Source organism: Panicum virgatum, chromosome 6K (assembly GCF_016808335.1).
Source record: "Panicum virgatum strain AP13 chromosome 6K, P.virgatum_v5, whole genome shotgun sequence".
Taxonomy (NCBI): Eukaryota; Viridiplantae; Streptophyta; class Magnoliopsida; order Poales; family Poaceae; genus Panicum; species Panicum virgatum.
Genome location: NC_053141.1, coordinates 6,710,633 through 6,735,277, shown reverse-complemented (window position 1 = coordinate 6,735,277; position 24,645 = coordinate 6,710,633). Strand labels below are relative to the sequence as shown.

At 44.6% G+C, this 24,645-nt stretch overlaps 4 protein-coding genes across 4 annotated transcripts; 1 reads left to right on the top strand and 3 right to left on the bottom strand.

Moving 5' to 3' along the window:
* The first annotated feature begins 1,436 nt into the window (after nt 1-1,436).
* On the top strand, nt 1,437-3,722 carry LOC120711485. Its single transcript, XM_039997037.1, has 2 exons — nt 1,437-1,765; nt 1,977-3,722. Exon 2 carries the CDS (start codon nt 1,979-1,981, stop codon nt 3,434-3,436), a length of 1,458 nt encoding a protein of 485 aa, XP_039852971.1. The 5' UTR covers nt 1,437-1,765; nt 1,977-1,978; the 3' UTR covers nt 3,437-3,722.
* Nucleotides 3,723-6,292: 2,570 nt separating this feature from the next.
* Nucleotides 6,293-10,686, bottom strand: LOC120711484 (pentatricopeptide repeat-containing protein At1g07590, mitochondrial-like). The gene is made up of 4 exons (XM_039997036.1): nt 10,190-10,686; nt 9,438-9,543; nt 8,046-8,495; nt 6,293-7,728 (listed from the first exon to the last, which is right to left on the bottom strand). Exons 3-4 carry the CDS (start codon nt 8,364-8,366, stop codon nt 6,478-6,480), a joined length of 1,572 nt encoding a protein of 523 aa, XP_039852970.1. The 5' UTR covers nt 8,367-8,495; nt 9,438-9,543; nt 10,190-10,686; the 3' UTR covers nt 6,293-6,477.
* A 1-nt stretch (nt 10,687) lies between these two features.
* LOC120713183 (pentatricopeptide repeat-containing protein At4g22760-like) lies at nt 10,688-12,289 on the bottom strand. The gene has a single exon (XM_039999188.1). It carries the CDS (start codon nt 12,287-12,289, stop codon nt 10,688-10,690), a length of 1,602 nt encoding a protein of 533 aa, XP_039855122.1.
* A 2,593-nt stretch (nt 12,290-14,882) lies between these two features.
* Nucleotides 14,883-24,341, bottom strand: LOC120711482 (protein TOPLESS-RELATED PROTEIN 2). The gene is made up of 25 exons (XM_039997035.1): nt 23,748-24,341; nt 23,474-23,653; nt 23,272-23,385; nt 23,034-23,192; nt 22,140-22,320; nt 21,932-22,058; nt 21,738-21,847; nt 21,501-21,639; nt 21,308-21,417; nt 21,133-21,202; nt 20,916-20,989; nt 20,739-20,834; nt 20,566-20,661; nt 20,175-20,302; nt 19,823-20,057; nt 19,553-19,720; nt 18,997-19,101; nt 18,776-18,925; nt 17,843-17,953; nt 17,582-17,761; nt 17,181-17,309; nt 16,549-16,644; nt 16,224-16,409; nt 15,647-15,822; nt 14,883-15,568 (listed from the first exon to the last, which is right to left on the bottom strand). Exons 1-25 carry the CDS (start codon nt 23,825-23,827, stop codon nt 15,352-15,354), a joined length of 3,417 nt encoding a protein of 1,138 aa, XP_039852969.1. The 5' UTR covers nt 23,828-24,341; the 3' UTR covers nt 14,883-15,351.
* Nucleotides 24,342-24,645: the final 304 nt, after the last annotated feature.

Sequence of the window (24,645 nt, the reverse complement as noted above, 5' to 3'; positions counted from 1 at the left end):
GCCCCGGATCGGGCTGCATTTTAATGGGCCGGGCTGGGTTTGGACGTGGTGCACGAGGCTTGGCAGCCCACTTGCTTTGGTGCGCCAGGATTTGGGGTAAGGGTCAGTTGGATCCATGCCACTCCAATTTCTTGAAATTGGATCTCATGTTGAAATCCATGCCATTGAGTGGTATGATTTTCAACATGACACCCAATTTCACGGAGTTGTGGTGGCATGAATCGAATTTTCCCTTGGGGTAAATAGATCTACGTAACCCTTTTTTTAAAAAAAATTTTATTTAACACCGTTAAGGGCATCACTGCATCAGTAATGTTAAATCAGGTAGTAGTCTTTATACATGGGACCCGCATGAGACAGTTACTCATGCATGTGTATGTGCAAACCAGGCTGGTGAGGAGAGAGGGGAGAGAAAAAAATAATATTTTAGGCCTGTGGGTGAGTAATAGCGTTGTGGATTGCTTTATGTTCGTTCGCTTCATGTACAGGCGGTACTGTGATTGTGCGAGATGTTGAAAAATTTTGACTCTCCAAGATTCTTGGAATGACTTATAATTTGAAACGGAGGAAGTACTTCCTGCGCAGGAGGCAAAGGCGGCGATTCGCTCGCTGCAGACGAACAAAGTTTGTTGATGTCTTCTTCTGCGGTTCTGCCACAATCTATAATTACAACTCCGATAAGAAGTCTCATACCCCAACGGCGGTGCCGATCTTTTTACTCGACTCAACTATTGACAGCCGAGATGAGACTGAAAAATATGGGGAAAAAAGTTACATGAGATCTGTGTGTCAAAAAAGAGGAGAGTTGTGTTGTGGGGATATTTGAATCCGTATGAAATTCATGTATCGGTGAACTGGCTTGTATTTGGACCAAATGGGCATTAAAGACGTAAAAATAGAGGTAGGGAGGATAGCCTGACTGACTTAGATGTCAATCAAGGAAGGCCGGAGTTTGAATCCCAGGCGGGAGGCGGCGCATCTCGCTGGGAGTGAGGGCGTCACTAGCCAGACATATCGTAGAGAGAACCTAGTTTCTCATTTAAGATTTCAAAGAGCATGGGGGCTAAGCGAGCCTCTATCCTTCGAAAGATGTGGAAAATAGAGTGATTTATTAAGTGCCACTAAAAATGCAATACCGATCTTAATAGTTCGTTTTACCAAATATTTTAAAAAGATTGCGGTTCTTTACCATCGAAGCTATACAATTTATCTATTTTAGAAGGAGATATAGTCATACCAAATAAATATTGATTGGTGACAAAATCGTCTTAGACTGACTATACATATGAGCATAACTTGATGGCTATCACGTTTTTATACTTTCCAATTTAACACCTGCCAAATCATTTCTTTATAAATGCATCGGATCTTTTTGGTTCGAGAAAAATAAATAATTTATTTTGTGCTATATATAATCAGCCTCCAGCCAGGTTTTTCCGAGACAACAAAAACGAGGGAGAAATAAAAACCCAGCGCCAGCGGTTTTCCCTTGTTCCTCTCTTCCTCGTCTCCTCTGCCCGCGGCGGCCTCGCTATCCAATCCATTCCTGCCGCTTCGAATTGTACCAGAAATCCCCAAATATAAATCCCATCCCTTTCCGATTCCTCCTTCCATATGACTAAATCCCAGATTCAGTTTGGCATGCTCCTCCAGCGATTTCCTACCGCTATCACCGCGCCTCATGGGGTCTGAAAAAACCCCCGTCGTCCTCCAAGATCCTAGCGGATCGCGTCCGGCGCCGTGAAATCCCTTCAAGTCTCTGTAGGTTCGTGCCAAAGATTCGATTTTGTTCGGGCCCTTTTGATCCTACACAGATCCGTACGGTGCTCCGGCTGATTCCGCCGTTCCCGGGGGTCGAAGACCCGTTCTTGCTGTTCTTGGATTGGTGTCTCGTTCCATGGGGAATTCTGCAGGCGTAAGAGTGTTTATTTTGTTTGATTAATCGGCGGAAGCAATCGGCTTCTGTGTTTGCGCAGGCATGGCGGGCGAGGAGGCTGCGGAGGGCAGCCGGAGCAGGAGGCGCATGGATCTAAACCTGTACCTCGGCCTCCCTCCATTGCCGCGGCCTCCGGGCCGGCTCGACGCCGCGCTCGATTGCCCGTTGTTGATGCCCAACTCCACCGGTCCTGCGCCGGATGCCCCAAGAACGGGCGAGCCTGAAGAATCGCTCGCCCCAGCGGCGGCCTACTCCCCGTCAAATGCGCTCTCTACCCCGGAGGAGCAGCCGATGCTTGATCCCATAGTTTATGCCTGGCTCGACGGCCATAGCACCGATGGTGAAGAGGACGCTGATGCTCCTGAGCTGGCACCCGTGGAAGGTGCCAATGTCGCGCGGCCACTGGTGGCTGCCTCTGGGTTGGAAGGGGATGATCTTACACCATGGGTGGAAAGGTTTGTGCACCCTGGTCGTGTGGCTGCTGCTGGTGCTGGTGCTGGTGGTGGAATGGAGATGGTTAGCACAAGCATACTGCGTCGGTCCGCTCGAGGGGCTGCTGCAATTGATGCAGGGACTCCTGAGCTCCACTTTCAGAGGGTGATCCAGATTAGCCAGCAGCATAGCATTGTGAGGCCAGGATCAGCTAACCGAAGCCAACGGGCAGCTAGTCCGGAAGCGGATAGGCTGGTCTGGGCAATCCAACGCACCCATAACTCTTTAGAAGCAGCAAGGCGGCAAAAGCTGGATGGCGACAATAAGGTGGGTGGAAATGGTGCTGCTAAGAGGGATGGATGCTGCCAATGCAGCTCCAGCTTTGAGTGCAATATCTGTCTTGACCCGGCTAAAGAGCCCGTGGTTACACCTTGCGGTCATCTCTTCTGCTGGCCATGCTTGTACCAGTGGCTTCATTCTCATTCAGCACACTCTGAGTGCCCTGTCTGCAAGGGCGAGGTGCTTGAAGTGAATGTCACTCCGATTTATGGAAGAGGCGGTGAAGAAGGCGATTCTGCTAACCTTGACATGCCACCCAGGCCGCGAGCAAACAGAAGGGAGAGCCTGAGACAGCAGCTGCAAATGACAGCAGACACAAGAGGAATTGCAACAGTAGTGAGGCAGTTGATAGAAAACCAGGGCATAGTGAGAGGCCTCCCGAGCCCAGCAGCGATTGAGATGACCGTGGTTCCTGGAGGCCGGCAAAGGGCTAGGGCTCGGAGACAGCAAAGGCAAGATAACAATGCGTCGTCTATCATACCTGCAACTGCAATAATGCTGAATACGGGCAATGCTGCCTCTGAGAGCAGCAATCAAATACCATTGCCACCTTCTAATTCTGACAATATTGCACCAGCGGCTCCTGCAGCTCCTCAGCAGTCATCATCTGTGGAGCAAATGTCGAATTCTAGCACCAGAGCTGTTATCATGGGAGGGCCTGGGTCAAGTAGGCGGTCAAGACCTTCGGAGTCCACAATCACAAGAAGAACAAGGAGGCGGCAGCAGTAGGTACGAGAGTGCTGTCACTCTCTTCAATAAAACCTACAGACCATGCCCCATTGGTGGTTAATACCATGATTTGCATCAATAACATCTCAAGGTTAATAACATTAGGAATGTATAGCCATCGCTTGTTCCCACCTTTCTTTTACATACCATGTATGTTGCTTCATCATGGAAAAGGAGTCGAAATTTCAGTTCCAACATCGCTGATGAATATTGTTCTTTTGTATGATTGGAATATAAATTCTGATTTCGGCTCTGTTTTTGGTATATCATTATAACTTCCCTGACACATCTGTAGCCTTGTGGGCATTCCTGATTTGAACCACAGTTTTTGTTTATTACAAGCATGCCAAATTAAGAAGTTATTCTAGCATAAGAAACATTATTGAGTCTGCTTGGGTCTCTCTGTTTTCTGTTCCAAATTGCCAGCGTCGCTGTGACCAGGGCAGCATTGTGACCCAAATCAGAGTGCAGCACAAAAAGATTTGTTGAGATTATTGTTCAAGTTTACAATCTCTTCTATAGCAAGCCATATTGAGAGTTATGATATCTCTTATGCCACTGGGAACTTAAATTTATACATATATGATGTGCAAAATGAGTGCTCCTTTCTATAAGATATTTCTGTGTTGACATCTTAACTGCATAGAACACGGCTAGGTTGTCACATAGAATAAAGAGAACTGGTAACATCCTCAAACAGAGATAGGATTTTCTTACTTCTAGCATAATCTTTTATATGACATTGACCTATAATCAGCAGCTGCACATCACAAAACAGCTCTATATATTGAAAATGGAGACGATAAAATCAGTGCACATTTTATGTGTCGGCCATTTACATATCAGCATTGTCATTTGACTACCTGAACATTTGTAAAGGTTAGAACACCCATTCTATTATTAAAATTGATGACATTTTCCAAGACCTCCAAATCGTCCACCTTTGACCTTCGTTGATGGAGAGGCAGCTCATTTCTGGAGATCAAGAAAGCCCAATGTAGAATTGTCAGGCTCCTTTTCTTTTCCCTTTTCTGGAGGCAGCAGTAGGGGACTTCCCTAAACATATTTACAAAATAATCAAATGTACGAAATCCACAAGACCCAGAACTCAAGTTTTAAACAACAACAACATAGCCTTTTTTCCCAAGCAAGTTGGGGTAGGCTAGAGATGAAACCCGAAATAAGTTCAAGGTTCAGGCACATTGATAGCTAGTCTCCAAGCGCTCCTATCCAAAGCTATCTCTTTAGAGATATTCCAATCCTTAAGGTCTCTCTTAACCGACTCATCCCACGTCAGTTTAGGTCTACCTCTACCCCTCTTTACATTATCTACCCGCTCAAGAACCCCATTACGCACCGGCGCCTCAGGAGGCCTTCGTTGGACATGTCCAAACCATCTCAGCCGATGCTGGGTAACTTTCTCCTCAATTGGTGCCACTCCGACCCTATTCCGAATAACTTCGTTCCGGACTCTATCCCTCCTTGTGTGCCCGCAAAACCACCGCAACATCCGCATCTCTGCTACACTCAGTTGCTGGACATGTCGCCTTTTTGTAGGCCAACATTCAGCACCGTATAGCATCGCCGGACGAATTGCTGTCCTATAGAATTTGCCCTTTAGTTTTTGTGGCACCCTCTTGTCACAAAGGATGCCAGAAGCTTGTCGCCATTTCAACCAGCAAGCTGAAATTCTATGCCTAACATCTTCATCAATGTCGCCATCCTTTTGTAGCACCGATCCTAAATACCGAAAAGTATCCTTCTGGACCACCACTTGTCCATCTAGACTAACGTCTCCCCCCTCATGCCTAATCGCGCTGAAATCGCACATCATGTACTCGGTCTTGGTCCTACTAAGTCTGAACCCTTTCGACTCTAATGTGCGTCTCCACAGCTCTAACTTCCTATTAACCCCTGCCCTACTCTCGTCAACTAGCACCACATCATCAGCAAAGAGCATACACCAAGAGATCTCACCTTGTATATCCCTTGTGACCTCATCCATCACTAAAGCATATAAATAAGAACTCAAGTTTTAAAAGAGTTGCAAAAACCACAGAGTTCCTCAGGCCTACAGGACCACTTGACCAATATGTAGACTTCTAACCTGAAACCTATATAATTAATTTAGAATCCATATTAACAGATTATATGGATTCCACTTTCCATAACAATCATTGATTCTTCTTGTAGTCATCTCCAAGGACATTGTCAGGCTCCTTAACATCAGAAGTGGACTGTATCTGAACCGACGAGATCATGAGCAAACCATTCGGAAATGGGTGCTAAGTTCACATACTTGGTGACACTGCTTTTTGTGCATCCATCAATACCCTGTCATATGGAGTGCATGACTGCAGGAGCATGGTTGTCTTGTATATTGGGTGTGGGGGGGGGGGGGGGGGGGGGAATGCTAGACTTGAGTTGGATGTGCTCAGGTTTGTGGGACAGAATAGCACTTGTTTCTTCAGCTTGGGAAGAGCTTCTACTGTTTTCTCATCTGTGCAGATATAACCCCTATACAGCAGAATGTGGGGGTCTGCAAAGACTGTTACAAGTAGTACAATAAATCAACGATGCCCATAGTATGTGTAACATGCCGTGCGTCATGATAAGGACATAATCCATCCTTTCTTGCTGGAGAGTATGTGTTCCATCTAATGCAATTTTGCCCTTCTCTTCTTTTCTACTTGAAATGAAATGCAGCTCTCCTATAATGTTCGCCAGGGGGAAAACATTGGATCACAATTACGATTCCAACATTCAATTGAACCAGTTGATCATTTTGTATAGTTTGTTCATGGAGGGGAAAGGAAATTTCCAGAGCTTGGAACACACAGGTTTATGGCAAAACTGTTTAGGATGCAAAAGACAGCTGTTGGGATCAAAGTGCAATAAATCAACCACCAAAAAGGCAATTTGGTCATCATGTTCTCCAAATAATTTATACGAGTTCATTACAGATTGTTGCATGGCTATATTGACCACCTGTTTTCCTTCTAATCCTTGATCTCCTTGAAAGCAACAGCAAACAGATGCCTTCATATCTTGAACTGTTCGATCAGTCTGAGAAGGCTATATGTCTCAGCATCAGGCATTGCCCCTCTCAGAATCATTGTCCTCAACAAATCTGGCTCATAAACTTTTGCCTTCACATAAGCTTTAAGAAGGGTGTTGTACACAAAGGAATTCCTGCAATATTTGGATTCACTCAGTTCTCCATACACTCTCTTTGCATTTTCCAAGCCACCGATTTCTGCAAAGTTCTCAAGCAACATATGGGTAGTCTCCAACCACGGTGTTGAACTTCTCACCTTCTTAGTGACAACTTCTTTCTTCCCCATATCCATTGTGTTTAAAGCTTCTTTAACAAGACCCGATTTCAAGCAACCTAAAGCTAAGTGGCGATAAGTAATAGCATTTGGCTGGCATCCGCTTGCTCTCATTTCTTTGAACACAGCTGATGCTTTATCCACAATACCATGCCTGCAGTAAACTGATAAAATGGAATTGAATTGTTCTGTAAGGCTTAACTTCTTTGTTGAATTTATATTGACCCATATCTTTTCTGCCTGTTCAATGGACCCAACCTTTCCAAATGCTTCAATTGCTAGTATGAAGCTTTTTGATCGAATATGAGGGAGACCTTGCGTGATCTCCCATGTTCTCTTTAGCTCCTTTTCCTTCCCAAGGTATCCATATAAGATTAAAAGAATTTCCAGTGTAGACCAATTAGTACCTGTCATGGAATTCTCAATGGCTTCTACATATGTCTGGCAAACAGTATACAGTCTTGCTACAGCATGTGCAATAGCTAGAATGCCATAAGTGATCTCACTGGGCTCTATCTTTGCTCTCTTCATATCATTGAACACCCTCGCTACTCCATCAATGTTGTGCTCATTGGCCTGTATCTTCAACAAGATGTTGTAGGTTGATGTGTGAGGGGTTACCCGATCAGCTTTCATCTGAGAAAGGATCTTGGATATAGTTTTCCTGCGCCCAGGTGAAGAATGGAGGATGATCAAGCGGTTGTAAACATATGGCGAAATTGGCAGGGACAATTCCCTCATTTTCCTCATGTACGCGTAGGAATGCTTGATCAGACCCAGATCCAAAGCAGCGATGACAAGGTTGTTGTAGAGCAGCTCTTTCTGGTATTCCTGAGGTACGCGGAGGAAAAGGCTCTCAGCTTCAGAAATGCCATGGACTTTAGCCGTGAACTCTAGGAGATATGAGTAATCAAGCTCACTCAGCTTGTAGGGCCTCTCTCTCATGATCCATTCCATGACCTGCAGCAAGAAAATAATTGCACAAAATGAAGTGTCAGTTCTTTGAATAAATAAAAGGTAAGGAAAATCTTGCCAAGAGCGACCACTATCCGTACGGTGTTAAGCAAACAGAAGCTGATAACACGGTAATTGGCCGAGTGGTTATATCAGAAGTGATTTTTGGTATAACTGAATCATTAAATGAGCATTTTTTTTTTCTCACAGCAGCTAAACTGCAGGGATCACAAGGAAGATCTTATTGAAGGCGATGGGATCCCAGCCAGGAAGACCGGGAATGCGAGAAAGGGAAAGAAGAAATTGGGGGCAGGACAGAGTACCTGGAGGGCGGTGCGGTGTCGGCGGTGGCGTCGGAGGCGGTTGACGGCGTGGAAGACGTGTCCGCGGTGCACGGCGCGGCCGTCGGCCATCCACCCCCGCATGGCCGCGCACACCGACGCCGCCCGCTCCACCCGCCGCGCCAGCGAGCCCTCCTGCCCCGGCTCATCGCGGGGCCCCTCCGCCGCAGGAGGAGGCTGCGGCGGCGGAGGAGGAGAAGGGGCGAGGGCGTCGCACCCGGAGCTGGTGAAGAATCCTGCGGCGGGGACGGGGGCGGGCAGCGGCGGCCGCCGGCGCCGGAGCAGCGTCCGTAGCAGCAGCATCGCGGCGGAGCTGAGCCGGTGTGCACAGGAGCTCTGGACACTTCCCGCGTCCGCAGCCGTCGGATCGGAGATCAACGCTCCAGAAGGCACCCAAGAAGTTTTATCATGGGGAGATGGCCGTCGCTACCCCTGCGAATGCATATGAATCAGGGCCAAACCTGACGAATCGATCCTCTCAATCTCAAAAGATGAAAGACTGACAAATCGATGGAAACATTTGAATTCACATCGCTTTTAAGGTGTCGAATCTTGAATGAACATGACAAAAGAAATACCATATCAGATCAGAAACATTCAAAGCCCTTAGCAACACATTACACATTCAAATGTCCCCGGTCCACCATATTCAGGTGAAGCATTCAGTCACCATATCATTCAACATGAAAAATGTCACCGTAACAAAAAAACAGAACGTCCGGTTATGCAGAATGGTTTGCCGAGTGCTTGAATTGATTCTGTCGTCATTCATAGGTTACAGAGAAAGTGTCACTGCATCGTCTGCTACAAACAGCTGCCCCAAAGGACAAAATGAGATACATCTAGCATGTTAAAAGGTTTTGCAGAACCGATCCAACAGCTTCACCGTGGAGTCCAGCATAAATCAAGAGGCGAATGAGGAGCTAGAGGCGTCTTTTGAGGGTACAGCAACATCAAGGATCAAACGCAGAAAAAAAAGTAAAATAGGCTGATCGCAACAGCCAGCACCACAACACAAAGGAGAATCATAAGTAATAATTGCAGGTTAGAAGGGAAAGCGAATAGGGCACAGCGCAAATATGGTAAATAAAACACCTGATGATATAGCAGATTCATTACTCCCTCCATTCCAAAATGTAGGTCGTTTTAGCCTTTTTAGATTTATAATATTTGCTAGAATGTACCTAGATATAATATGTCTAGGTGCATAGCAAAATCAATGAACTTTTAGAAAAGTCAAAATGAACTACATTTTGGAAATGGAGGGAGCAGTTGAGAAAATGTCAACCTGATGCAATTTGATGAAAATACATAAACATTGTCCCTCAGAAGAAAGCAAAAAAAATATGGCCAGAAGAAAGAGCAATAATTTACCAGCCAAGTATTGTTGCTGATTGTGGTATGTACACCACTCTGTCCAGCAGAATGGAGATATCATGGTTAAAAGCTTTGCAGCAAATACCTTCTTCAACTATGATTCCTGAAAATTTAACAAGATATAAGTAAACCTATAAAGGATTTTATATTATAAGCAAATCTCTAAGGGACTTCATATTTCCTCACTTCACAAGCGAACCTCTAATAGAGAACAAACAGTTCACTGCCACAGTTATGCAATAGTATGGAGTACTGTTTGTTTCATGACATTAAAACTCTTCCAGAAAGAAGAAAAGTCACTAGAAAGCCATATCCAGAATGAATTTAAAATGAAAGGGTAACCTCATGCTGTTTACACAGTGGCAACACTAATTATGAATTTGGAAAATACTTTTGTTATTTCACTATTTGGAAAATATCCCCCTTTCTGTATGTCAACAAGCAACTAGCCCTGTGGACAGCAATTAAGATCAAATATGCAAGGCATAAGGCATCACTTCGGTAATGCGCAGCTGCAAAGTAAATTGTGTTGATACAGATGTGGAGCAATGAACATCAATTACAGAACGAAACATTACATAACTAATGCACAACTGCAAAGACAATTGTGATAAATACAGGTACAATCAATGCACACACCAGTTAGCATGAATTATGAGGTGTAAGGCAATGAGTAACTAATGTACAGTTGCAAAGTGTATATATACTAAAATAAACATATACTTGAGTAAAAGTTTATGGCAACGGACCCATTATGAATTTCCTGAGGAGTGCTTGAATGTTTCAAGGTGGCCAGGTGACATAAGGGCATCTCCAATGGCGCATCCACATCGCCTAGGAGACAACATAAGAGGTAGTCATAGTTTCTCAGCCCCTTCATCACTCTCATCAAAACATGTGCTTGACAATCTTGCACTCTTTTCCTATTGAGTCCAAACCTTCATTCTCTTCTTCTCTTCTCCACATAATGAAATCCAGGGGTGGCAACAATTAAAGATAACTGGCGCATGCCATTACACATGCTCCAAAGCTCCAGCACAATAGCAAAAGGAACAACTGGTCCCATGTAGAGAAGTCACGAAGCATGAAGAATGGATCTTCTGTGAAGATAAGCAACTAAATAACCGGTGTTATTGGCTCCCCCATCTTCTCACTGGTGCCCAAAAACCTGAGTTGTATGTTAATTTGTCAACTAAGTAACTACCCCAATTGATCCGAATGAAATATGTGAGACCCACAGAATGGATTTACGCAACATGTACCCAGCTACTCCCAGGCATCTTACTCAAACCTCTTTCCACCATTAGCTTCCTTAACCTCTTAACCTTTTCCCACTTTTTTGCTTGTGCATAAATGTTACCCAAGAGAATGTAATATCCAGTCTCTTCAGGCTCCAGTTCAAAGCACTTTGAAGCAACAACCTCCCCAAGCTCAACATTATTGTGCAACCTGCAAGCAAGAAGCAAGGCACCCCAAACACTAGCATGTGGCCGCATTGGCATCTGCATGATCAGCTGGAATGCTTCGTCCAACTTTCCGCTACGCCCAAGAAGATCTACCATAATAGTGTAGTGCTCCACTGTGGGATTAATCCTATACTTGCTTGACATGGAAGTGAAGCAAACACGGGCTTCTTCAATCAGTCCTGCATGATTGTATGCAGACAACAACCCCACAAAAGTCACCGCATTAGGATCAATCTTAGCATCAGACATTTCCTTGAACAACCCAACAGCTTCACTTAACTTTCCATGCATCCCACAGCCCACTATCATTGCGCTGTAAGACACCAGGTCTCTCGTTTGCAAGCATCTGAACAAGTTGAAAGCTCTATCCATCCGCCCGCTCTTTGTGTACAAATCAACCAGAGCGGTGCGCAGGTGATCATCCAGCTCAACCCCCACTGACCCCATGAAACTCTCGACCCAAAGGCCGAACCTCAAGTCCCCCAGCTGCGAGCAAGCAGAGATGACAGATGAGAAAGTCTTCTCATTGGGCAGCACCCAAACATGCGGCTTCAGCATCCGGTTAAAAATACCAAGCGCCTCCCGGGCGCAGCCATTCTGCGCATAGCATGCAATCATCGCGTTCCATGCGTAAAGGTCCTTACTTTCCATCCTCTCGAACAGGTCAGCAGCAGCTTGGACGTCCCCAACCTTGGCGTACCCTGAGATCATCGTGATCCAGGAGACATTGTTCCTGACGGGCATTCGCTCAAACAGCTCCCTCGCTCGAGCAAGCTGGCCCTGTGCGATGAACCCGCACACCAGGGCGTTCCAGGACGCGGCGTTTCTCTCGGGCATTTGGTCGAACAGCTGGATGGCCTCGTCGAGGTGGCCGGCCTTGGCGAGGCCGGCGACCATGGAGTTCCACGACACGACGTCCCGCGCGGGCATCGCATCGAACAGAGCGCGGGCGGCGGGGACGTCCCCCGCGCGGAGGCGGGAAGCGAGGAGCGAGTTGGACGCGACGAGGAGGGAGTGGCGGCGGCGCAGCGCGGGCGCGCCATCGAGCAGGCCCGGTGCGTGCGCGGGAAGGAGGCGGGAGTAGAGGTGGGCGAGCGCGGCGTGCGGGTACGGGTGGGAGAGGAGGCCGAGGCGGAGGAGGTGCGCGTGGAAGGAGGCCGCCGCGGGGAGCGCGGCGTGGGCCGGGAGGCGGGGCACGGACTTGAGGACGGCGGCGAGGGCGAAGGGGCAGGGGCGGTGCGACGCGCGGAGCGACGAGAGGTAGAGCGCGACGGCGCGGCGGGGCCGGCCCTGGTCCGCCGCGGCGCGGATGGCGAGCGTCCACGGCGAGTTGAAGCCGCCTGCGGCGGCGGCGGCGGCGGCGGCGGCGGGAGGGGCGCGCATGGCCAGCGAGACAGGTGTCAACTGGCAACGAGTCCATTTCCAGAAGCAGACGGCTTCGTATTCACTTGTTTCAACTGCAACGAACTTACAAATTATCTATAGGGACCATGTCAGGTGCACGAGAGGTTAGTTTGCAGCTTATATGTTCTCTTATTTATATCATACAAGAAAGTGAAAAGTAGCACAAAATAATATGAAAAGCATGATCATCTCATCACAGACGGACAGACAGACCACGCAAATATCAGCATCCATCATGCAACATTGCAACTACAGTTTTACCGTGCAAATTCCTGCCCCCCAAACAGGACAGAAATAAGGGAGGAAAAGAATCCAAGGTATCACAATCTCAAGAGCACGAATGGATTTACAGAAATGAAGAACAACCTAAGCTACTTTCTCAACTTTTGAATGTTCTTTCTTCCTGCTCCTAAGCGCTACTACCGTTCTATGGGCTAACAAATCTCAGAGCTACCGCCGGGCACTGGTGATGTTGCTGGGTCTGCTGCAGTCTGCTCCATTGTCATGAGTAGATGTTCCCCACCTTGGGTCCTAGTCCAATGGCTCCAACACATGAACTGCGCCGTTGCTCATGCCGAGTGCTATCTGGTTACTTGGTTAGGCTTCGAGGGATGCGCAGCAACGACCATGGGGTAAATGTGTCCAGCACTGTTGAGTAAGACACGGCAGGAGTGGGACCATTGGTCACTTAAAATAAGGTAGCCTGATACTTGAAATGCAAAAAAAAGGAGAGAGTAGCAGACTAAACATACCGAGATATTAGGTGGGATGTAAGCAGAAGGCGCTATTCTGCAACGTAAACTGAGAGACTTTGATTCGAGATTCCGGTAAAGCCGTCACAAAATCCAGCGTAAACCAAGAGACCATCACATGAGGATACTGCTCTTGAAATTGGAGCTGGGAGTGTATCTCTTGGGGACCACTGGATATAATCAAATATCAAGAGAAAATCAATGGGATGTTCAGACCACCCAGTGTTCCAATTTAACTAAGAACCTCATGTCCAAGTATTTATTACATCCTTTTGTTTTTGTGAAGTGAAAACAAGAATGGCATAATGTAATATGTCCTTTCAGAAACAAGTGAAGCTGATTATTAAGTAATACTACAGGTACTGAGTATATGAATTGTAATAAAGCTCAGTTCTCATATCATTCTAAGTTGTCCATTGTAATATATATTGTTTATAGCGCATCAATCATGATAAATATATGTGCATCATCAATGATAAACAGCTCTGAGATACGAATTTATTATTTTTCATGTGCAGTGCATCCTGACGTGCCACCCCTCTCTCTTCGAGATTCCATCCCTCTCTTCCCACCACGTGTCACGAATCCATTATTCCAAAACTGCATATTTGACGGTCATCGAGATGGGAGCTGGGAACCGAGTTCCGCGTTGCTCCTTCCCCTTGCTAAAGGCTGGGGGCTCTCTCCACCCCTTTAATGTTATAAATAGTTTCTCGAACAATAGTGGAAAACAAAGTTATTTGTGAATATGACGGTTGTATGCGTGTTGCCAATCCTCATGCAGCATACCAGTATATATATAGAGATAAGTATAAGAGTTTCTCAAATAATAAAATAGTTTTCCAACAATTTCATATTTTTTCCAACAATTTTTTTAATAGTTAGCCTCTACATAAGTTGAAATACTTTCTTCATTCCAAATTGTAGGTCGTTTTGGCAAATCTAGATACATGGATTTTGCTACGCATCTAAATAAATCTATATGCATAGCAAAAATTATACGTCTATATTTGCTAAAACAACCTACAATTTGGAACGGATGGAGTACTACTGTGCATGCCCAAAAAATGTAGACGATTTAGCCTCATTTTATTTGAAACAGTCCTTTACATACAGTGAAACAGTTAGCCTCGAGATCAATGTCTAACCACTGGAGAAGGCTTGGTAAGAATTGGCTGACGATCATATATGGCGTCAAATTTCAATATGCCATTCCATAATCTGGTTCTCCCTCCTTCCACTTAGCGTGGTCTTCAAAACTACATTTTGATTCTTTAACCCCCCATATAGCATACCATAATATCAATCTTCTTGTAAAATAAAATTTGCATTAAAGAAGTCTAATTGTCGGCAAAATATCGTAAGGTCCGGATCTTAAAATACATGCACCCTATATTTTGAAATGGAGAGAGTATCATGTAGACAATTTCACAATCACAAGAAACACTACTGTACATGCCCAAAAATCTAGGCAAACACAATTTATAATTTGCTAGTGAACTGGCAGTATCTGTGATGTCGTCCAGTAATTGAAGGAAGCATATTTTCAAGCTACTCGTTGCAAAGTCCAGCATAGGGCATACAGAGCAGTGCGCATGATTTGGGATCTCAGGTGAAGATGAGACAAGTCACAAGTGTGCAGCGTGCCCTCATGGCAAGAAGAGATTGTGGCCGTAGAATTTACCCATTTGCGTCGCATCATGTACAATAACGCACCGGACGCCAATCGTTTCTCAAACATAGCACATCTAGAAACTGGTATGTAGGTCGACGAGACACCAGCAAAGCTCAAGATGATTGTGTCATAGACACAAGATAAATCAAACAATCCAGAGCCATGATCAGCAAACACCCACCAAATTGACCCTCAACTTGCTGGAATCCATCATCACCAGGACACGCAAAATATCACCATCCAACAGACCACCATATTTGTACACTACAAATAGCTGCCGCAACAACAGGGCAGAAAATCAACAATCTAAGGTACCACTAAGCTCAGAGCAGGAAAAGCTTTACAAAAGAGGGAGATGATGCCAGCAGACAATCTCCACGGATGTGCGGCGGCGCCAGGTGCGGTCAGGAATTTCAGGGGCGGAAAAGAACCAAAAAGACCTAACTTAGCAATGTCACCATCAATCAACTACCTGCGCTGCCGCCACGAGCAAGGAGATGCTGTGGACTTGATGAATATGACCTCCTCTCATAATCTAACTGTTTGTCTTTTCTCCCTATCTCCTACAGGTCCTACCATTTTTTGCGCTAATGAATCTCAGTGCTGAGACCGAGTCACCTTGTCGGCTGATCAGATGCCTGGTTGCTAGCAGCTGACGGTGCGGCTGATATCGCTGGGTGTGCTCCGTTGTCCTGAGGCGGTGCTGTCCCCCACTTTGGGTCCGCGTCCAATGGCTCGACCACATGGACTTTACCATCGCTCATACCAAGTGCAATCTGGTTAGGCTCCACAGGATGAGCAGCAACCACCAAGGGGTAAACGCGTCCAGGACTGTTGGATAAGATAGAACATGTGAGAAGCAGCAAGCAGAACATTGGTCACTTGCAAAACTCTGGTAGTTATTCGTACCCAGGTAGTATTGAAGGTGGAATGTATGCAGAAGGTGCAATTCTGCAACGCAATCGAAGAGATTCTGCTTCAAAGACTCCAATAGCACCATCGCAGAATGCAGCGTAGACTAAGAGACCATCACAAGAGTATATTGCACTCGAGATTGGAGCTGGGAGTGCATCTCTCGGGGACCACTGCATATATTCAAATATCAATAGAAATTTGAAGGCAGTATGACAAGACCCAATGTTCCAATTCATGGAACACTAAAAATAATTAACCATCTTTTTAAAAAATATAGAGTTAAGATGAGTAGTAGCATAGCATTACTAAGGCACAAACAGTGCAGCCTACAATGCATTACTTTGATGTATGATTATGGAATGGATGCAAATGGATCATGCGTTAGGTGACAAAGCTCAGTTTCGAAATCATTTTAAGTAGTTAATGTCAGTAAACATTAGTGAAAAATGTGATATCCACAGTACAAAAAAAAATAAATGTCGATGGAAATGATAATAAATGAACCATGTCCCCTAGGAAAAACGGAAAAGTCAGAACACTACTGGATTTACAGAAGTTGAAAGGAACTAACCGAGCGCAAACATTCAAGATTTCCATCATAGATCGCCAATTGACTCTCATGAACTACCAAAAGATGTGTCTGGTCATTGTGGAACTGCACCCTTGTATCGCCAACCAAAGTGCCAGACCGGTTCGCTGGGGGTTGGATATATCTTGATTTCTTTTTCTCCCAACCATCAATGCTCCATACACATAACTGCAACATTTTAAATCAACAGATAAGTGATCCGTTAGAAATTGCAAAGTATAGAGAAGAGGAACAAATAAGCAGGCAGATTTCTAGCATTTAATATATACTCTTAGAAATTGATAGAGCAAAATCCATATTATCATACCTGAGCATCAGCGCCTGACGATACTAGCACATTCATAGATTGAGAAAAGGCCAATCCAGTAATCTTTTTCTGATGACCCTTGAGCTTACTTTTGACCTGATGTGATTCGATAAAGGAACATTAATACTAAGACTAACAATAAACATGCACTAAAGGATAACAAATACATTACAAAGTGTAAGATTCAATGTAACAGGAATCAACAGTTAATGAGAACAAATTCCCAAACCTATAATCAACAGTTAATGAGAATAAATTCCCAAACCTAAACTCTTAAGGTTAGCTAGATGATATTTGATTGAAATATAAGTATGAGAAATATCATTTACAAGGTCTACCAAGCTCCATTACAGAACACCAGAAATACTTATTACTCCTTTTTAGTTGACTCGCTAAACAGTCTCCAATAAATAGGTTTGACTAGAAATCTCCACGGTAATATACTAATATGTTGGTAACAAAATGTAAATGCACATAATTCATAGCAAATTTTATAGTGTCATTTTCACAAATCAAATTACGTATGAAGCAAGCTTTCCAAGTATTAGCAGTCAAATATGTCCTGTCGCTGAACTAAAATCTTATAAATTTTCAAATGGAGTAACAATGAGCAAAAGGAGAAAATAGCATACATCATCAATGCGGACATTGTAGATTTGAATGGTAGAGTCCTCCATTCCAATAGCGATGATATTATTGTCTTGTGGGTGGAATGCAAGGAAAGTTGCAGCAGGTGGAGGCGCCATGAAAGTAGTCATGACCTGTGAGAGATCCCGGATTCAAGCCGAAGAGTCAGAAATCAGTAATGGTGCGATCAAGGAATTACACTTTTCACCTTAAGTTATCAGCAAAAATATGATGTGTTATAGTAATTCATACTCATGGACATCTACGGAACTAACAAAATTGGTAATGGACAATCAAGGAAGAACCTTTTTCTTTGAAGTTATCAGCACAAAATGACACATAACCCATGGACATCTATTTATGGAGCTAACAAAGTTGTTGTGATAGACACTGAAAGGGCATCTACCTTGAACGTCATCATATTGAACAAAGACACTTTGCCACCAGACGCAGACATAACGTAGGAGTCATTTTTGGACAATGCAATGCAAGCAGTTGCTTCTTCCGGGTTGCCATCATTAGTGTCGTTTGTCATCAGAATCCCATTTGCTGGTTGCCACAATTGAGGTGCAACAGATGCAGTAGACTAAAAGGACATAAAACAACAAACTCAGAAAACAAGCAAACAAGATTGCAGTTAAATTGAAGCGAAGTTCTCCAATCAAACCTTGCCATTAGGATTTCTGTCACTCCTTTGCCATTTCCACAACTTATGAACAGCATTGGAGCCAAGAGCCAACAGTGCAATCCCATTGTTTGTATATAACAAACGGACAACCTGAAATAAGCACATCCATTATCAGAAATTTCCATAACTCAGAACATCAACATACTTGATTACACTATCTATCATAACACATAACATCAAATCACACTAAAGGCAACTTTATGCAACAGTACTTATTCCTATTTTTAAAATAAATGTTGGAAATAATCTTGTCATAAGAAATGTGTAGATGCATCTACATGCATCTATGGGCATAAGTTGTCGAAGTCAAAAGGAAATTGACTTGTTCCTTAGCTAATGCTTAGCTAGCATTAGGTAGTAAAGTTGGATTTGATTACTTGAAGTTTTTAGGTTGTACTTTGGTTATCTTTGGGTGGGTTAGCCTTCAAGAGATCAAAGTCAAATTGGATAGGTTGTGTAGTAGTCCATGAGTTGCAAAGTGAGTATGCTAGCTAGTGATTAGCTAGAGATGAGCTGTGCTCTTGTTTGTATGACGGTTTGTAAGTCCTATAAAAGGACATGTACCCCTCATGTGTTGAGTATGAGATATAGACAAGTTGAAGCTATGTGAGCCAGATAGAAAATGTAGTGCTTGGTCAAGTTAGTTAGTAGAGCTTGGTTGTGAAGATCAAGCTATTGTGAAGCTTAGATGTGTAGCTTATTAAGTTAGTAAGTTCTTCACTGTGAAGATCAAGTGAGTGTTTGGTTGTGAAGACCAAATTGAGTTGTAAGCTTGTAGTGTGAAACTACTTGTGTTACTGAAAGAGAGAATTTCCAACAATAAAGAACACCAGATGTGTCAGATTAATTATGTCTGATCAAACTATATAAACCAATCACAATACTGTGATACAAGAAGACAGATTAACATACCTTGCTTGGGTTCGTGTCCGTGTCTGATAAATGCAGGGCTCGAAGATGTCCATTATCCACAATGTCAGCCAACTTCCAGGTTTTGACCTTTTCAGATTCATCTGTTATTCTCGGTTTAACATCTGGAGTTCTGCTTGCGTCCATAGGTGCCTGTGGTTTCTTTAACTTTAGCAAACCTACATAATGAACAGCAAGAGAGACCAGCAGCAGAAAGAACTTACCAAGCCACTCGTTGACACTGCAGGCAATATCCGATCAGGCCGCTCGGCATTCACTGCTATAGGACAAGAGACATTTGAAACAGGACCGAGGGCAACAATTGGAGGCTGCATTAAAACCAAACAAGAGTAAGATAATAACATACCTTGTCAATATTCACTAAAATCCCAGCAAAAGTTAAAAGAAAAGAAGGCAGCTAAGTGGTGAAGCTTCAAGGCAAACGAATCAGCTGACTACTTAACTCGAAACCCTTTCTAGTTTATCTTCTCAATGAACCAGAAGCAAGAAAGAAACAGTTAGCTTTTGCCTGCCACAAATGTGGCAACAATTTCTAAGTTATTATGCCCAACGGGTAGCTCATCACAACTCTAGAAGCAGAAAGCAAGATACTAGCATCCGATAAGCATGTGTTTGCCTGAGTTCTGGCAAATGCAGCACTGAACCAAGTAGGTCTCATAGGGTCTAACAAAATATTTTCAGCATGACACAGAAGAACAGAAGTAAATAGAGCCAAATTATGTAATATTCGATGAGAGGTTAAAGTATCACTATCACTACCTTGGAATTTATTTGTTGAGGAGGTCCTCTAGATCCCTCAAATGCTCTACTCTCGAGCATCCTAAGCAACCGCTGCCCATCAGTGTTGGCAAGTATTTTTATTCCATTATCACTAGTCGTAACAGCGAGTAATGAGCCTTCTCTATTGAATCTCAAACGAGGGCTTGCCTGCAAATTATCAGTAAAAGAATGTTAAGCAGATCCTCAGCACGGGCAAGTCAGATATTTTTTTTGTGTGTGCGTTGTGGGGTGGGGGGGGGGGTAACTAACAGGAAGTCCGCCATCACAATCTGCTGTTGTTAGTATGTTGGTGCTATCCATGTCCCAGAATTTAACAAGAAATTCATCTCCAGCCGCCAAGAAGCGGTTTCTGGTTGTGTCGAACTGTACAACACCAAGCGAACGTTTTCTGAAGCCATTGTATGTCCTCTTAATAGCCCCTTCAGTTTCATTCCACTCAACCAAGTGAGAATCACCTTCTTTACTAGTACCACAAGAGAACAGCCTGCAAGAAAAATTCATAAGTGAACAGCTGAAATGTGTGAAAACTGAAGATAAATCATGATGCTCTTGTTACTCTTCAGCAGCTTTTAAACTCTATATAGCAAGTGCTACGTCTCACCTTGTCCCATCAGCACTGTAAGCCATAGTAGTACACCAATGTCCAGGAGCATCATAGTCAACTCTTGAGCCCAAGCAATCATATAACCATGCCTTGATTTTTCCATCAATGGCAGTAGAGAAGATAAACTACAGAACAATCCAGAAAGCAAAAAAAGAAATCCATTCAACAGATTGCAACTGGTAATGATAATGTATAGCAGAACCTTTGCACATCAAACATATAGCTAATGGAGATGAAGTAGTTGGTGCTAAAAACGAATGCAAATGTCTATTATAAAAAAAATGGAAGAGTTAGCACAATGGCCAGAATATTAATAAATATGATCTGCAATGGCAGTGCAAAATAAATATTAGAATTCAAGAATATCAGCATTGAAGTCGTTCCATACCTGAATGGACTCCTTGTAGTGCGGGCAAACAGAATAAACTGGAGCTTCATGACCTTCAAATGTGTATTGCTTTTGTCCTGTTTGAGCATCCCACACCTGCCAAATCCAATGTGCAAATATACTTAAGACCTAGTTCGTTCTGAGAAAAAGAACAGATCATACAATATGCTCACCTTAATAAGTTTGTCATCCCCACACGTAATGATAGATAGAGTCTTGTTGGGGTGAGAGAAGGCTATGTCATTAACCCCACCAATGTGTGCGTCAATCTGTTACATTTGGAAAAGAGTTAAGAGACCTTAAATGCGGTCATTATTTATTCCCTAATCAGTATCAGAATATGCACGCACCTCTGCTTGCTGCCGTAAATCTCCATTAGGTACGAATGTGTATGTCTGAACAATATGCTTCGAGAAAGCAACTCCTGGAAATCAAATCACAAGTATGCCATTAGTAAGATCCAAGTGAAAATAGAACGCCCCTAAGTATGCCATAATGACCGGTGTCATATTGAAACAATTGCATGCTCAAATGTGTATAGTAGCACTGAAATGAACTGCTTGGTACCTAGAATATTTCCATCAGGGCTCCACAGACATCTATTGACAGATATTGCAGCATCTTTCATCAGTGCAGCCTGCACATAGAACACAAATTGTGCATGAGAACCACCACTTGAAGACACTAAGCTGCTACTTCAAGCAGCATAAAACATGGTAATAACAGTAACTTAAGTAGTCACCTGCAAAGGCAATGTGCAGGAACCAATATCCCAAACTTTGAAAGTCTTGTGAGCTATCCTTTCGCGTGAACCAACTTCCCATACCGCAATGTCGCCCACATTTGTTCCAACTGCGTAGATCAGGAAGCTAAATATAACGGACAGTTGCAAAAGTAACAATTCAATGGTCAAGTGGCGTGTTTCCAGCAAGTACCTAAAAGGATGGTTTGTTGAACAGGATGGAAATCCAGGCTCATAACATTAGAACCCTGATTAAGGGTACGAACCACTTGTTTGGGAAGGTCTTCTTGTGTGTACATATTGGCAGGATGGCTTGCACCAGAGAACGATACCTGCCGTAGTTTTCATGAATCATAACTTATCTGGTTATGGAAAATACAGAAAAACAAGTGAGGCTAAACGCAAATATGTCTTTGAGTTCATCCATTACCTCATCTGGCTGCCCTACACGCATCCTTTTCATGAGATGTTCTGAATCTGCAGACTGGTAATCAATGCCAGGTGCACTTGTAGGGGTTCTTGGATGCTTTAGAAATGCCGCTGCAAACAGATAGAAAGTTCAGAAAGGGTCAAACACTGCCACTGATGACAACCTATCATTTAGTTCAATCACTTTCAACTTACCTGTGTTTGGAGCCTGAACAAGGCCAGGCGGTCCTTGTGCAACAGCAGCATGAGGCAAAGAGGGATTGGCATTTGTCATCCAACCTGCAATTGCGTTCGGAGATGGCGACACCAGAGGTTGAAATGGCTGCAAGATTGAAGCATGAAAAGCATCATAAGTAAATGATGGTTAGGGTAAATAAAATGGCCTACTTGTGACAATACTTACAGCATGAGCACCCATTGGTGGAAATCCAGCTGACTTAGGGATGGATCCAACGAGGGGCCCATTGGCAGGCGGAGGAGCTCTTGCTCCATTGGTAGGAGCAGCACACGAGTGATCAGTGAAGAGTGTCTTAATGTCTGGGTTTGGCCTGGGGTTCTTGCAGAGCTGATGTTGCCAGTTCAGACTGGAAAAAGAAAAAAACAAACCACGGTTAGCATCACCTTTTAGGAGCATGAAATGTGTTTATGGAAGCATTTTTAGACTTGAACTGCATAACAGACAGATATATCCCAATTATGGCATGTATGGATAAGACCTTTGGATAAGCAAAGGATGTTGTCTGCTACATGCACCTAAAGCTAGAACCCCTATAAAAAGACAAAAAAAATTGTTTGTACATTGGCGTATTTGATAAAAGATATTAGGATAAAGATATTAGGAATGCTTATTTATTATGGAGCCTGTGATACGACCAAACTCTTTATTCCCAGGTGTTGACCGGGGCATGCGCAATGAAAATCAACCAGTCTGCTCCGTCAAAAATCCTTTAATGGTTCAGTGCTAAGACTTAACATTCTGATCCCTAATACCCTACTCAGCCATCATAACTAAGGGAAGCCACATAAACATATTATTTAGCATCGGAATAACCAGAAAGAAGATGAAGAACAAAAGTCGTAAACTCTCACGTGTAGCAGTAACGTGAGAGAGCTCTTTCGATTTACCTTTTTGCGCCCGTGAAAATTAAATGCTACCATACAATCTAAATAAATTGATACCAAAGAATACAATATCACTTTTATTCACCAATTTCATCCCTGGTATATTAAAGAAGTGCAATATGTGTGACAGTGTGACTAAGTATATCAAAATTAAATCAACCAAGCACGGAAGCACCTTTGATTTATCAATGTGCGAAGTCTCGAAGCTTTGAATGGTGGGAAATTCAGCTTATCCCGGAACAATGGGTTCGCCTCAATGAGCTTCTTGAGCTCCAAGAGCATGATATTCCGAGCAGACTTTGTGTCCCCATACTTAGATAGCTGCTCATTTTGCCTGTTTTCATCATCCATAATCACAACCGCATCGACCAAATGCATTAGACATTTTGCTTCCAAAAGGAACATTGCCATACCTAAAATTCTCCAAGGTCAGCAGCTGTGTTATCTCCTTGAACAGCTCCTCATTGAAGGAGGCGAACACCTTGAGATCCTTCACGAGAATCTCCACAGCCTTGGTCCTATCATGCCTGTGAAACCGACAGCAAATTCAGCTCAGCACAGATAAACCTTGACAATGACCAAGTACCCAGAGTAGCTTAAAGATGAGCCAGTCACCTATCAAGGGCCTCGAGGTACTTCTGCTTGCGGATCTCAAAGAAGATCTTCATGGAGTAGCGGTTGTCCTCCACCTTGGTGAAGCCGCTGAGGTATTTCTCCACCTCGTCCCACTCGCCGCCCTGCACAAGGTCCTCGAAGTGCTTCATGTTGAAGTAGAAGCCAGACTCCTGCTCCAACCTGCACGAGGAACCGAAAAGGCGTCAGGAATCTCAAGCCCGCACAACACGCCAAGGCTCCAAAAGCCCCATTCGCTGTCATGGCGGATACTCACTTGTGCACCGTCTCCTTGAACTTCTCCTCATCGAGGAACTGCAGGATGAGGAACACCAGCTCCCTGCTCAGAGACGACATGGCTCCCCCGATCCCACCCGGAGCCTCCAGCTCTCAAAAACCCGCCTAAACCTCCGGCCTTCCCGGCAGATCCCCCCAAATCCCCCCACAAAACCCGCTCCAAACCGCGGCCAAAAGACCACAGCAAACACACACCAGCGAGCTCAGAACCTAGCCCGCGAGCCCAGAGGCAGAACCCACGGGCCAAGCAAGCTCACAACCAAAGCACGGGCCTCGCCGCGCCCATGCCGCCGGGATCCCCGGCCGATTCCGTCGGCGTGACCGCCGATCTGCAGCTGCCGACGCCGGCGGCTCGAATCCGGCCGCCAGGCGGCGCCTCCAGCAGCTCCCTGCTCAACAGCACAGCCACCGCCTAGGGTTGGGCCGCGCCGCCTCCGTCTCCACCCCTCAGCTCCAGCCGCCGCGTTACCCTTTCTTATCTCTCTCTTGCTTTCTCTCTCCGAAAACTTCTCTCACTCTATTTTTTCCCCTCTCTCTCTCTCCTTTGAGTTTTTTTGGACCGCGTTTTATAACCACTTCGGCCAGTCTCCCCATTTATAGCAACCCAGACAACCCTAGAAATGACGGTAACACCCAACGAAAGCCACTGTATTCACGCAACTGCCACTGCAGAGGCGGGGGTACCAGGGGTAGTCTCGTAAATTTCTTGGTGAGGGCAGAAGCGGAAGTGGGGCGGTCGCGCGGTCGCTTGCAGGCCAGGGAGGGGCGTTTAGGTCATTCGGCGCGGGGGGTTACGGGAGCATCTGGGGGTGGTGCGGGGCCCACAAGGATCGTGGGGTCGAGGAGGGCTGGGATGGTCATTTGGGCCCGTTTAGTTC

Excerpts from the sequence above, each read along its gene's own strand:
- LOC120713183 (XM_039999188.1), bottom strand. The coding sequence starts at position 12,289 with ATGCGCGCCCCTCCCGCCGCCGCCGCCGCCGCCGCCGCCGCAGGCGGC.
- LOC120711482 (XM_039997035.1), bottom strand. The coding sequence starts at position 23,827 with ATGTCGTCTCTGAGCAGGGAGCTGGTGTTCCTCATCCTGCAGTTCCTC. Across the intron at positions 20,835-20,915 it reads ATTTACGGCAGCAAGCAGAG|ATTGACGCACACATTGGTGG; the intron begins GTGCGTGCATAT and ends CAAATGTAACAG. Across the intron at positions 17,762-17,842 it reads ACAGAAATCCTAATGGCAAG|TCTACTGCATCTGTTGCACC; the intron begins GTTTGATTGGAG and ends ATGTCCTTTTAG.
- LOC120711484 (XM_039997036.1), bottom strand. The coding sequence starts at position 8,366 with ATGCTGCTGCTACGGACGCTGCTCCGGCGCCGGCGGCCGCCGCTGCCC. Across the intron at positions 7,729-8,045 it reads GACACCGCACCGCCCTCCAG|GTCATGGAATGGATCATGAG; the intron begins GTACTCTGTCCT and ends TTCTTGCTGCAG.
- LOC120711485 (XM_039997037.1), top strand. The coding sequence starts at position 1,979 with ATGGCGGGCGAGGAGGCTGCGGAGGGCAGCCGGAGCAGGAGGCGCATG.